The sequence below is a fragment of the Exophiala oligosperma genome, assembly GCF_000835515.1.
Source record: "Exophiala oligosperma strain CBS 72588 unplaced genomic scaffold supercont1.7, whole genome shotgun sequence".
Taxonomy (NCBI): domain Eukaryota; kingdom Fungi; phylum Ascomycota; class Eurotiomycetes; order Chaetothyriales; family Herpotrichiellaceae; genus Exophiala; species Exophiala oligosperma.
Genome location: NW_015622824.1, coordinates 1,350,403 through 1,363,026, shown reverse-complemented (window position 1 = coordinate 1,363,026; position 12,624 = coordinate 1,350,403). Strand labels below are relative to the sequence as shown.

The following is a 12,624-nucleotide window of genomic DNA, read 5'->3' as shown; positions in this document are numbered from 1 at the left end:
GAGGCAATGAACATGGATCCTGGTATGCAAGTCAAGGCCTGCTTGACCGCTTTGAGTACTTCTGCTACAGGCTGTGATACCCTCGGACACACGATTTTCGGAACTTTCCCTGGCGTGGTACGGCCTGGGATGATGGTCTCTCCTTGGGCAAAGGAGAGCGACACCCAAAATTTACTTGAAAAACAGCTCAACGCCCAGGTTTTCTGGTTCTTGATCACCATTGATGCGCCCACTTGACCCAATGACAATGGCAGGGACCATCAACTCAACCATTGAGTCGTATTCGATTCAGTCGGAGTCGAAGAAACTCTTAGAACAATCACTGCTTGGGAATCCGAGGTTCAACAATCAGCTCCCCCACGAGGCACGTAATTTTGCATCCCGTATCTCTTTCGAGGGGTCACCTTTACCCACGCTCGCCATCAACTGGAGGTTCGCCGAATCCGCCGCAAGCCTAAAGGGACTGGAAGCCTGTGTGATTTCGGCCCTGGTAAAACGGAGGTATGGAGCCGAGCTGAAGGGGGCTCGGATCAACACCGACCACGCGCAGTTATTTTTCATGTCTGCTTTCGTTTGGACCATCGACCCAGATACGGAGCACTCCATCAGCCTGACCAGTCAGAACGTCCAACGACTTGATGACTTGTTCCCGAACTATGACTTTCACAAGATGAGTTCGTCTCTCTACAGGCAGTGTGCCACGGGAATCTATCGCACCAAGGATGGTCGATTCTTTCAACTCCATGGGAGCATGAATCCCGACCCGACATTGAACAGTATCGGTCTGCCTCTGGACAGGCCTGAGCTGAGGACTTGGGACGACGCCATGAAGCCCTTTATTGAACGACTTGCAACCATTGACTCGGAGCGGATGCAGCATCTTGCGTCAGATGTGTACAAGCAGGCTGGAGTCATTTGTGAAACAGTCGATTCCTTTAGGACCACCGAGCACGGCAGGGCAAATACAGATATTGGGCTGTTCAAGCTACGCCGAGTCACGCGTCATGAATCCCACAGACCTTGCTGGTGGCCGGCCACGGAGGAATCCTCTCCCGGTCGACCCCTCGCAGGATTAAAAGTGGTGGATCTGACTCGAGTCATCGCTGCACCGGCAGTGACGAGGGGATTGGCCGAGCTCGGTGCCAGTGTCATGCGTGTCACTTCACCTAACATTGCAGACTTCACAGTACTGGCCGTCGACATGAGTTGGGGTAAATGGCAGTGCAGCCTCGATTTGACCACCGACGAAGGAAAGGAGAGGTTGCGCGACCTCATTCGTGAAGCGGATGTGGTTGTCCAAGGGTACAGACCTGGGGTATTGGACAAGCACGGGTTCAGCCAAGATGCGATCATCGACCTGGTCAGAAACCGTGACAGAGGTATCGTCTCGGTCCGTTCGAATACCTACGGCTGGGACGGTCCGTGGAGCGGCCGATCGGGCTGGCAACAAATCAGCGATGCCTGCGTGGGTATCTCGGCGGGCTTTGGACGCGCGATGGGGTTGAAGGAGAATGAGGCCGTGACGCCTATCTTCCCCAATAGTGACTACATGGTTGGCATAGCGGGCGTCGTCGCCGTCTTATCCGCCCTGATACAGAGGGCGGAAACGGGCGGTAGCTACAACGTCGACCTGTCGTTGAACTACTACAATCAGTGGCTGGCGGATGAGGTCGGTGAATATCCCGGCAAAATTTGGGAGGACGTCTGGAATCGCAATGGAGCGAGAGTATTTCGGTATGGTCATCTCAACCCAAAGGAAATTCCGGGACTTGTGACCGAATGAGAGCTAATTGATTTCACATCGAGCAGATCGTACCACGGCATGAACTACACTTTGCGTGAGTATTTTGGCATGATTTTACAAAAGAGTGGCGGCATGCCCCTACTGGACCCGTCCTTTTTCGAAGATCGAGAGAATAAGGCCGTAGGGTCTGTCTTCAGGACAGTCAAGCCAATCATAAAGTTCGACGACGACGAAGTCGTGCTGAAGTATAACGTGGGCACGAGAGGAAATGGCAGAGACGCTCCAAAATGGCCAGAAGACTTGACGACCGAGATCGTGATTTAGCAACCGGGCGGGAAAGGAAAACATCTACGTCCGTCAGGCTTTCAGAGTTGTACTGCGACAAATACCTAGGTAGAATCTTGAGGTAGAACTAGGGTGGCTTTTGATTGAAAACCCATGTGACTCGAGAGAACCTCTCAAGAGAACCGAGTACTGTGCTAGATCTGTCATTGGAATACTCTTTCATGCAATTGACGCTCAAGGCTTTGTTGTGCAATGGCCAGGTTATTATCAGAGTCGTCAAAGCATGGGCAACTGAAGAAGCTAAGGCAGAGGATCTATCTTGGACACTATCTCTGTCTCTCCATGTAGAAACTTGTAGCTTGTTGAACCTAGCAGATCACCATCTTGCCGTTCTTTTTCTTAATGCACATCCGCGGCATTGTCTTCCTCAGAAGGATCGGATACCTGTTGAAGGCATATTACACAGAAGATAATTGTCAACATCTCTGTGGTCGCCTGGATTCCCAACAGCGCTCACCCCAAGCTTACTGTCGCTGCCTACTGGAGACCTAATCATGCATGACGTGCAACGTTGCTGTCGTCTGCCAGTTTCTCAGAGATTACTTGTTCCTTTCCATGTCCAGTCAAGTGTGGCTTGTGTACGTGCGCAACGGTTTGCCTGAAAAATTATCAGTTCTATCGTGTGACATGATACGTAAGCCACCTCTCAAGGGACATGCCTTGTCAATTTGTGGTCCACACTGGACACGAATGCCGCAGCAATACACGCGAGGACTACAAAAGTTATAAACTCAGTATCCGAACGTTCGACCGACAGGAAACACGTGGGATTCGAGGCCACTTACCTCCAAAAGCAATGCTCACGAGGAAGACGGTTCGGAACCCGTCAGCGTAAACATATCGTTGTGCGTCGACACCAGCCGCGATGATAGCTGGAGTGACCCCTTCCATTGTCCCTAAAGAGTCAATTTGACCAGTTACAAGCGCCGCTACTAAAAGTCAGGAGGATGATTCGGTGACTGGAGGAGTGGATACACCAACCGATGAATGGTTCCACCATAGCTGGAGGAAGTCCAGCTCGAATGACGGCAGAAGCAACCTTGGTGGCAAGATTTTGAGCGACCTTGGAGTGTAGAACACTGCTATAAATTGCAATAGCAATGGCACCACCCGTCGCTCGGACCGACCCTGCTAGTCTTTGAGCGAAGAATAAGACAGTCAGTGGTGTCGTCCCCGAAGAGAGTTAGGGTCTGCTTAACACACCCAGTAGCAACGCCAATCTGATGATCCTCAGCTCCAAACTGTATAATGAGCAGGCCAACCACCTGCTGTGCGCCTACAGCAAATGAAGCCACCGCCACGAATGCAACGGCTCGCGCAGGTGTGTGCTGGGTGACACTTGACATCGCACCAATGAAGATGGTTTGAATTGCAATGACCACCAGATACTGGATATTTGTCCTTTTGATCAGGGCGAAAAGGCTACCGACGATGACACCACCGACTGTGTGGTGTCGGCAGAGTCAGCAAGAACAAACAAAGTATCAAATGTCGATGTGCTTACGGAGTGCTGATGCATTGTAGGAGAGGCTGTACCAGCCGACCTGTCTTGGAACAGTTGTGAAGAGAAGCTGTACCTCTTCACAAAGGATTAGCAAGAATCCCTCTCGGGTGATCCCAGGCGTGAAAAAGCTTACCTTGAGGCCAGAGAACTTGAAGACCCATGAACTAGAGCTCCGTCAGACGGCACGAGCCAACCCCAAAGTATCGTAGGCACGCACCATCATCCCTCCTAGGAAACAGGCAGAAAGCGGAACACAGAATCCTCGCACGTTTCGGAACATTGCAGGAGGACACAGTTTGGCGATCTTTTCGGAGCTGTATATCTCCCATAGTGGAAAAAAGACCATGACAGTAAAGACTGTACATCGATTAGCGTTGGCCCGTCCAAAGGCGCTGACCAGCGATTCGTACTTCCGATGATGAGAGGCGCAAGAACTGTCCCGCTCGTCCATGAATATGGATTGTCTCCCCATGAAATGCCCAGAAGAAAGCTCGTTAGGCCACCTCCGTAAAGTAGTAGTCCAACAAAATCCAGCTCTTTGATCTGCTGTAGACGAGTTTTACCATCTCGGTGGATATCGAGGAAGGTAGGAGGCCAGTAAAAGACCGTGATCAAGGTCAGAGCAAACCCATTTGCTATGGCACCCAAGTAGAATGCCCAACGCCAGGTCAAGCTGGCCACCAGAGCATAAGCTAGAGAGCCGAATATCAGCCAAGTCCCATCATGAGGGTCAAAAGACTACCGCGTACCTATGACCGAGCCGAAAGCTGAGCCAGGGACCGCTGCCAGATTGAGGCACGCAACGACGGTACCTCGCCATTTCTTGGGAACGACTTCGTTTGAAGCTGCGAAAGCCAATTGCTGTAGTCCTGCACCAACTCCCTAGGACAACGTCAGGCTGTGAGGTATCACTTTCCTCCATGAAATGCTTACCATCAAGGTAGATCCCGCGATGACGGTACCTACCGACTTTGCGCGAGACGCGACGATGCAGCCTTGTGGCCGATCAACAAAAACCTCTGCGGAATTTGACTCAACCACTGGTGCTCACCTATAAGTCCCAAGACGTTTCCAGTAATGAAGAAATTTCGACGACCGAAAATGTCGCTACAACGTCCTGCCACGGTTGTGATGACCGCGGCGGCTAGAGACCAAGCAGTCGCCGTCCATGTGATGGCGGTCGATGGACCAACGTCGGCATTGATGGTCAACAAGATCGCGGCGGGGAGGACAAACGAGAAGAGGCATGCTTCGTAGGTAAATGCTAGAGCCTGCAACGGAGCCATATCGGTAAGCCAACGACAATCAAAAAATAGATTTATAAAGGGATCGACTCCTCAGGCAAAACATACCACGCATGCCATGACCGTCCAAAAGTCGACTGGGCGACGTTCGTAGGCATCCAGCTCATTCTCAGCTGGGTCATGGAGGGCAGCGCCGTCTACTTCAACGGTTTCCGCATGATCATTTTGGACCATGGTGTCTTCTTTCAACATCGACATGGTACTATCTTTCCGTCCGTGCAATGCTTAGAACGGTAGAGAAAATTAACTATCCCGGATCGTCTTGTGCTCTATCAAAAAGTAGCATTCGATCCCTCCTGCCTGGGACTCACTCTTTATCCATTGCCATGGTACGCCGGAATAGGCAATACAAACCCGAAACAGGCCTCGGCTTCGTACCAAGAAAACGTGGGTTCGACCCCGTGGGGAAGAAGGGGCCGAATCACCATGTTCCATAGTGGGGAACTTGATATCTTTAGGCTCGACGGGAGCCAGACTATGGGCAAACAAGGCTCAACAGCCGGCAGGTTGGAAGGTCTCGCCTTGAAGTCGCTGCTCGAGTCACAGAGCCAAACCCTCGCAGTATCTACTACCTACCCCTAGCCATCATCTAGGCTTTTGGAAAAAGTGGGAAGAATACGGACGAAACAGTGACTATGTAGGAGATCCGGGGCCAGGAAATACAGACAGAATGAACTTCAGACTATGGTGATAGATGATATGGTAGCTCTAACGGTCAATACTACTACTCAAAAAGCTACAAGCTACAATCTTGCTCCTGCAGATGTAGTGTCCTTGTACCGGTCTTTCAGTTGCCTCCTCAGAATCTTCCCACTCGGATTCTTTGGGATCTCGTTGACGAATGTAACACCACCAGTGAGATGTTTGTATCTGACCACTCTCGAAGCCACGAAGTCCTTGACTTCTTTCTCGTCCACCTTCCCTTGGCTGACCACAAATGCCCGGGGAGCCTCGTCGCCGTCAGGTGTAGACATTCCAACCACAGCCACATCAGCAATGGCAGGGTGCTCAAGTAACAGAGCCTCGAGCTCAGCAGGTGCTACCTGGTGACCTTTGACCTTGATGAGCTCCTTAATACGGTCGACAATGACAAATTGGCCTTGCTCAGAGACGTAGGCGATGTCTCCCGACTTCAACCATCCATCCGGAGTGAGAGTTTCGGCCGTGGCTTTCGGATTTCTCCAGTAGCTACAAAATGATGGAGGTTAGCACTAAGGGGTCACAGGTCATCTCGTATAAGCCTCAACACATTCAACCTTACCCTTTCATGACATTTTCGCCCCGGCACCACAGTTCTCCCTTCGCTCCGGGACCACGAGCTGTGATTTCCTCTCCGGTGATTTCGTTGACAATCATGGCTTCGCAGTTCGCATTGGGCTCTCCTACAGTATTTGTGGTAATCTCTTCATTGATATCCGGGTAAAGTAGAGAGCAGGTACATCTGGAGACTCAATCAGCCCACCTCCACAGTCATTGTAAGCAGATGTCACCCACTCAGTCATACCCCATCCCTGTCTCAGGTTCAGCCTATCTTCATCTTTACGGTTCTTGTTCAGCCTGTTCTCAACTTGCTCGGCGATCTCTCTGCTGAGGGGTGCAGCACCACATCCCAGAAAACTGACGTTGCTTAGATCGTACTTCTCAACGTCTGGATGTTTGGCCAAGGCTACAGCAATAGGAGGCACAAGGTTCATGTCTGACACTTTGAACCTTTCCGAATACTCCAGCATCTTGATGAAGTCGAATTTTGGCATTACGTATGCCGTACGCTCCTGGTGAAAATAGAGAGCGATATACACGGTTTGGCCATATGCGTGATACAGTGGGAGATATGCAAGAGATGCGGAATTGAGTCTCCTCTTTTCGTAGTCTGGATGATTTTGGACTGTTTGGCTGGTCTGTAATGTGTTGGCAATGTAGTTGAGATGAGTGACTTCTACTCCTTTAGGGAGCCCAGTAGTGCCCGATGAATAATTCAAGGCCAATGTAGTATTCCATTCTTCAGGACCGGTAAGGTCAGGCCAGGCGAACAGCTCCGCTTTCTTGAGATCGTAGGAAACCAAGCGGCTCCAGTAGCCAGCACCGTGAGACGGAGTCCCTGCGCCGTCAAGGATGGAGTCATCAAAGACAAAGACCCGTGATAGATCCAGTCCTGACATCTTTGCTGCTTGCACGCCCGTTTCAATGCTAGAGGTATGACATAGCAACAGAGCAGCCTCTGAGTTACGTAACTGATAGGCTAGCTCTTGGGCTGTATAGGATGGATTTGCTCCGGTGAAGATACCGCCAGCAAACAAAGTGCCCATGAATACAACTGGTACAAAAATGCTATTCGGGCTGAAAAGCAGAAGTCGATCCCCTGCTTCGAAAAGCCCTGATTGCTGTAGCCCCAGGGCAAAACGTTGACACCAGAGCTGGTATGTGCCCCGGGTTAGGAAATGGGTATCTGGCCGAGCTGCTTCAGCGAGGCACACTTTTTCAGGGTTCGAAGGGACATGGGGAAGGTTGGCAGAGGATCCGAAGAGAAATGTCGGCAGTGAACATCGAGGGATGTCAATCCGCCAGCGGGACTTGTAAGGCATCAGGGCTAGTTATCAACGCAGAGGCCAGCAGAAAGGAGACGATGAATCAGATATGCAGGCTAAACTAAGAGAAGATGTGAGACATTCGTTTTCATCTCCCAATGAACCGTAAGACGTAGTCCTTTACAATCATTTTATACACGGAAGGTTCGACAGCCTATACCATTGCGGTGGATCAGGGAAGTGACAACCTCTCATGCTTTTGGCTATACCGAGGTCTGTGAGCCTTCTACGCAGCATGTTGATAAAGTCTCGAGGTAACCAATATCACTATTATCTCGGGCGGCTTCTCAACCCGTATTTGGAAGATTAGTGCCGGCGGCCTCGGAAGCCGCGGACAAGGCAATATATCATACTTGTACTCCGTACATGTATATCATTAGCTACCAGGTAGGTGGTACGGAGCCATGACGCCAAGAGTGGGCCCTTTCCGAGTGGGGTTCATTCCTCCATTTCTCCAGGGACTCGCGACCCCCCGCGTTCAGCCTCTCGTCTTCTGCTTTTCTCCACCACATAGACAGACTGCTCAGCGATCCAGAAATGAAGGATCTGTTGCTTGATATCGTCAACTGACACTTGAATTATCATGCTGCAACAACTCCTCAGCAGTCCAATACCAAGTACAGGTAAGTGCATGCAGAGTAAGTCTACATATTTTGCAGTTTGCGCGGACAAGTGTCATGGGAGGCTCGAAAGCACTAAGCTCGTTTCAAACGCGGAACATTAATGAAAGACATCTTGGCCGAGACCTTTGATGCATTCTACCATGGTGTTACTGTTAGGATTCTATTGTTCAACCGATACAAGACTGTAAAACTATACGACCCCCTGGAGAACATGTTGGCCAGAGAAGGCAGAGCCTCCAAGGCCTGTCTAGCATGTCGTAGGAGGAAAGTCCGATGCAACGTGTCGAGCAGTGGTATCCCCTGTGCAAACTGCGAAGGCGCAGGACTCACTTGTGCAGTGACGGATGCAAGAAAGGCCAGATACAAAGCCTCGGCCAAGGAGTTCAGAACCATCCCCTCAGGCTTTCACGTCTTTGATGCCAGGCCCAGTTCGCCGGATAGACTGACGCCGCAGGAACCACAGGCAGTCAGCGAACCTGATGACCATGCACCACAAGATCTAGATGCAAAAATCGACAACTTCTTGGCCACAGTTCCCGAGGCATTGGATACGCAATTGACCAAGCAGTACATGGTCACTATTGGTACATGATAATATGTCAATGCCCATAGCAAGCAACTAGACTAACGCTGCCCAGGTGAAAACAACACTTTAAACAGCAGGCACTTCTTTCAAGAACATCCCATACCTGACAGAATCCATGGCTTAGGTCTGGCTCATCAGTATGGCTCTGCGCAGAGCTCGAATTCTGATCCTCGGCCATGGATGCCTCAAGCAGAAAAACGTCGAATTATGTTGCCACCCTACCTTTGTCCACTCCGAGAAGAACTCAACCAGGATGACCTCGACTTTCTCCATCACAAAGGAGCGCTCTCTGTGCCAAACAGTGCTTTACAAGGCCAACTCCTTGAGAAATATGTCTTGCATGTCCACCCGTTTCTGCCACTGCTGGATCTCGAAGATTTCTACCAAGCCATTTACGATGATGGCGAATCGTTCCAAATCCCTGTGATATTATTCCAAGCTGTCATGTTTTGCGCCGTCCCGTACGTCGACATGGAACTCCTTAGAGTGGAGGGTCTTGATGGCAGAGAGGAAGCGCGAGAGAAATACTTCGAGAAGGTCCGGGTAGGTGTACATGAAGACTTGTATCATAAATATGTAGTGCTTCGCTGACGTTGGATTGAGAAAGCTTCTGTTTGATTTCAACATTGAACTTGATCCGATGACTCTTATCCGGGCATTAGTCCTGATGACTTGTTGGTACGACAACCCAGAGGACATCAAAGGCCGATGGCACTGGATCAGGATCGCTCTGTCTTATGCCTACGAAATAGGCTTGGATCGAAGCTCAGAAGTGACGAGATCGGTTCCGAAACAACAGAAAGCCAAGAAGCGGCTTTGGTGGTGTTGTTACATGCGGGACAGAATGATATCCCTCAATGAGCGGCGGCCCACCAACATTCGCGACCACGAAGCTGACATCCCTATTCTCACCTCCGAAGACTTTGAGACGCATTATTTCTGTGGCCTACTGCAACGCTACAACACACGCTTCCCAACCGTCCAAGCCACAGTCCTCAACGAAATGTTTATTCAGCTGATTCGCCTGTGTATCACTTTCGGACGAGTCCTGGATAGGCTGTATGCCCCTCAAGGCCATCGAAGATGGGCATACGTCGAACCGAAAATCGTACTGCTGTCAAAGACGGACGCTTCGGTCGCCGGGGAGGCAATGACGCTTGATCAGGAGCTTTGTCAGTGGAACCAGCGGTGCTCCTCGAACATTCGACGACTAGTACACGACGACTCCTCGGCGCAGGACTGTGGCATCGTCACCGTGCACCGGGCTCTTTTGGACCTTCTCTACCAGTCAATGCGCAGTATGGTGCACCGACCGCTGGCCTCCCAAGTCTGTCCAAAGGGATCCGCTGCGACGGGGTTTCAGGTTTTTTCACGACAGAGGCTACGGGAAGCGGCACAGGAAAGCACAATGACGGCTGAACGACTGCACGTTCAAGGTTTGCTTGACTATCTTCCTCCAATCGGGATCACCACTTTGCTTTTTGCAGGTATGCAACATGTGAACGACATGTGTTCGCGGGATGAACATCTTCACGAGGTTGCTACACACAACTTTCGACTCATACTGACATACCTCTATCGGCTGAAAGGAGTTTACAGATCGGCACGTCATGCCATTGGGTTACTGAGGATTGTGCATCAACGAAAGACGGTGGAGCCTTTTCCAAGTGAAGAAGATGCAGCAGCGAGTGGGAATCGACAGCCGCAATCTGAATCTTCTGGAACAAACCCGCGAATCGGTATCGTTGCTGAAGAATTGGAACTCGACAAGGAGGAGGTTGGGCGTACTAATTCCGACGAAGGCCAAGTGAGCCGTCCGAGTCACATGAAAACCAACGCGTCGAAACCAGCCTTACTCGGAGGGATTGATACGCTGCCATGGGAATTTGAAGCAAACCTTGACGATCTGTGGGAGTGGTACGGGTTTCCGGAAAGTCCACCTGAAACATTCTTCGACTTTGATCAGCTCCTTGAAGGAACATCATTGTCAACTACATAGCAGGATGTCCGGCGCTATATAACATGACGTATACAGTTTTTATCCATGGTCCGTCTGACTTGCCTGGAAATGAGTATATGTGTCTCATTGACTTGTGTAGTACTTACTCGGCCCTTTCAAGCTGAAACTGACGTTGAATACACAAACCGTTGAAATTCGGCATTGAGCGTTTGTGTCGGGCCATCCCCTGGCGGGAAGATATGTGAGAGGTACATTCCACAGCATCCTGCTTCCCTGTCGATGAACTATACATGGAGTGAGCAAGGATAGGTGGCGTAGTCGAGACAAGGTAGGGAAGAGTTCAGACTCACCCAGAACGAGTTTGGCAGCCCACTCCAGAACATCATACCGCGGCCACAATGCCCCTCGATACCGTTCGTGCATAGGGCACCTCCGAGCGCATAGTTGAACTTGCAATCCTCCTTGGGCAGCCCATTGGTGGCGCCGATAGAAATCGGCCCTGTAGTCAACTCCTTCTGCAGTGACGTTGCGTCCTTGACCTGAGGCTTGAAAAACTCATTCACTGTTTCGGACTTCAACAATTTTCCGTCGTCCATGAGCAACGACATGAGAACTTTGACATAGTCAGTGGCACAGCTATAGGCACCACCGCCGCCATAATCTTCTGTGGGACGCTCTGACTCTGAAAACCAGCCGCTCCGGTCAATGGTGACTTTCCCTGTTGCGTGATCTCGCCAGGTCCGGCCGCCCATACGAGCCATGGTTACTGGATGATCCCAGGGCCGGAACGTGGTGGAAGCCATCCCGAGAACGTCAAAGATGTTCTCGCGCATGTACTCGCCGAGCTTCTTGCCGCTGACCCGTTCGACCATCTTCCCAGCCCACTCGAGTCCGATCCCGTATTCCCATTTCTCGCCCGGCTCCGCAATCAGAGGAACTGCGCAGCTATACTTGGGCGAGTCCAGCGTAAAGGCTGCGGGCTCGCTGAAGACCTCTGCTGCGAAACGTGTCAGGTCCTGATTCATGCCGATGTACCCGAATCCAGAGGTATGCGTCAAGAGATGTCGGAGGGTGATCTGCTTGCTGGAACCGACTTTTCGTAATTTAGCTTTTCCGGCATCATCAAAGCCGATCAATATGTTGGGATGCTCGAAGTCGGTCAGAATCTTGGTGATGGGTGCTTCGAGCTCCAACAGACCCTTTTCGACGCACTGCATAGCTGAGATCGAGGTGAGGAGCTGTGGTCCAGAACCAAACATTGGTCAGTAACTTCATTTCGCCGTGGCCTGGCCAAGAACGGCCGCATGAAGGCAGTCGTTATGAGCTCACCTTTGTACAACTCGCCGTCCACATGACGGTATCCAACTTCATCGGACCTGCATCCGGCTCTGCACCTACCTTACCAAAAGCCTCCTGATAGAACACAGCACCTGATGTCAACCAGTTAATTCGGCCAGGAAACGCATGCCATAGAGAATGGAAAGCGAGGACTGCAATCTTACCATCCTTTCGGCCAGCCACACATGATGCGCCAGAGACGATGCTTTCTTCAACAGCCTTGCTGATTGCTGATTCGAAACTTGAAGAACTCATGTTGGCGCCGCCTACTTGTTTCCTTCTAACACGTTCAGGACAGAAACAAAGGGCTCCAATGAAGAGGTCCGAAAACAACCGAAACTCATATAGAACAGTAACATTGTATACAAGACTCGCGTTGGTCGAAAACCATAACACAATCATCTGAGACGGGTAGTGTCCATTTGAGTATGTCTTCCCGTGCCTCGGCCTAATCCGGCCTCTCTGTGCCTAAAACAGAACGCAGGCCGTTCGCCTGGTACGTGTGAACAGTACCTTGAAATGGATGTCTCATCATGTCTACCTCGGCCAGCGAGGCCACATCGTCTGCGACATGTCGGGACACATGTCTACGCTGATACCTAATCAAGCAAAAGTCGAAGGTTCGGCTGAGATGA

General features: G+C 50.9%; 3 protein-coding genes across 3 annotated transcripts; 1 reads left to right on the top strand and 2 right to left on the bottom strand.

Moving 5' to 3' along the window:
- Positions 1-5,640: 5,640 nt before the first annotated feature.
- PV06_07777 (uncharacterized protein) lies at positions 5,641-7,479 on the bottom strand (the record flags this gene model as incomplete). The annotated part of the gene is made up of 2 exons (XM_016409056.1): positions 5,641-6,085; positions 6,284-7,479. 2 exons carry the CDS (start codon positions 7,477-7,479, stop codon positions 5,641-5,643), a joined length of 1,641 nt encoding a protein of 546 aa, XP_016260810.1.
- Positions 7,480-8,205: 726 nt separating this feature from the next.
- On the top strand, positions 8,206-10,690 carry PV06_07776 (uncharacterized protein; the record flags this gene model as incomplete). The annotated part of the gene is made up of 3 exons (XM_016409055.1): positions 8,206-8,689; positions 8,744-9,234; positions 9,299-10,690. 3 exons carry the CDS (start codon positions 8,206-8,208, stop codon positions 10,688-10,690), a joined length of 2,367 nt encoding a protein of 788 aa, XP_016260809.1.
- On the bottom strand, positions 10,678-12,620 carry PV06_07775 (uncharacterized protein). Its single transcript, XM_016409054.1, has 4 exons — positions 12,154-12,620; positions 11,981-12,081; positions 11,002-11,889; positions 10,678-10,935 (listed from the first exon to the last, which is right to left on the bottom strand). Exons 1-4 carry the CDS (start codon positions 12,389-12,391, stop codon positions 10,807-10,809), a joined length of 1,356 nt encoding a protein of 451 aa, XP_016260808.1. The 5' UTR covers positions 12,392-12,620; the 3' UTR covers positions 10,678-10,806.
- Positions 12,621-12,624: the final 4 nt, after the last annotated feature.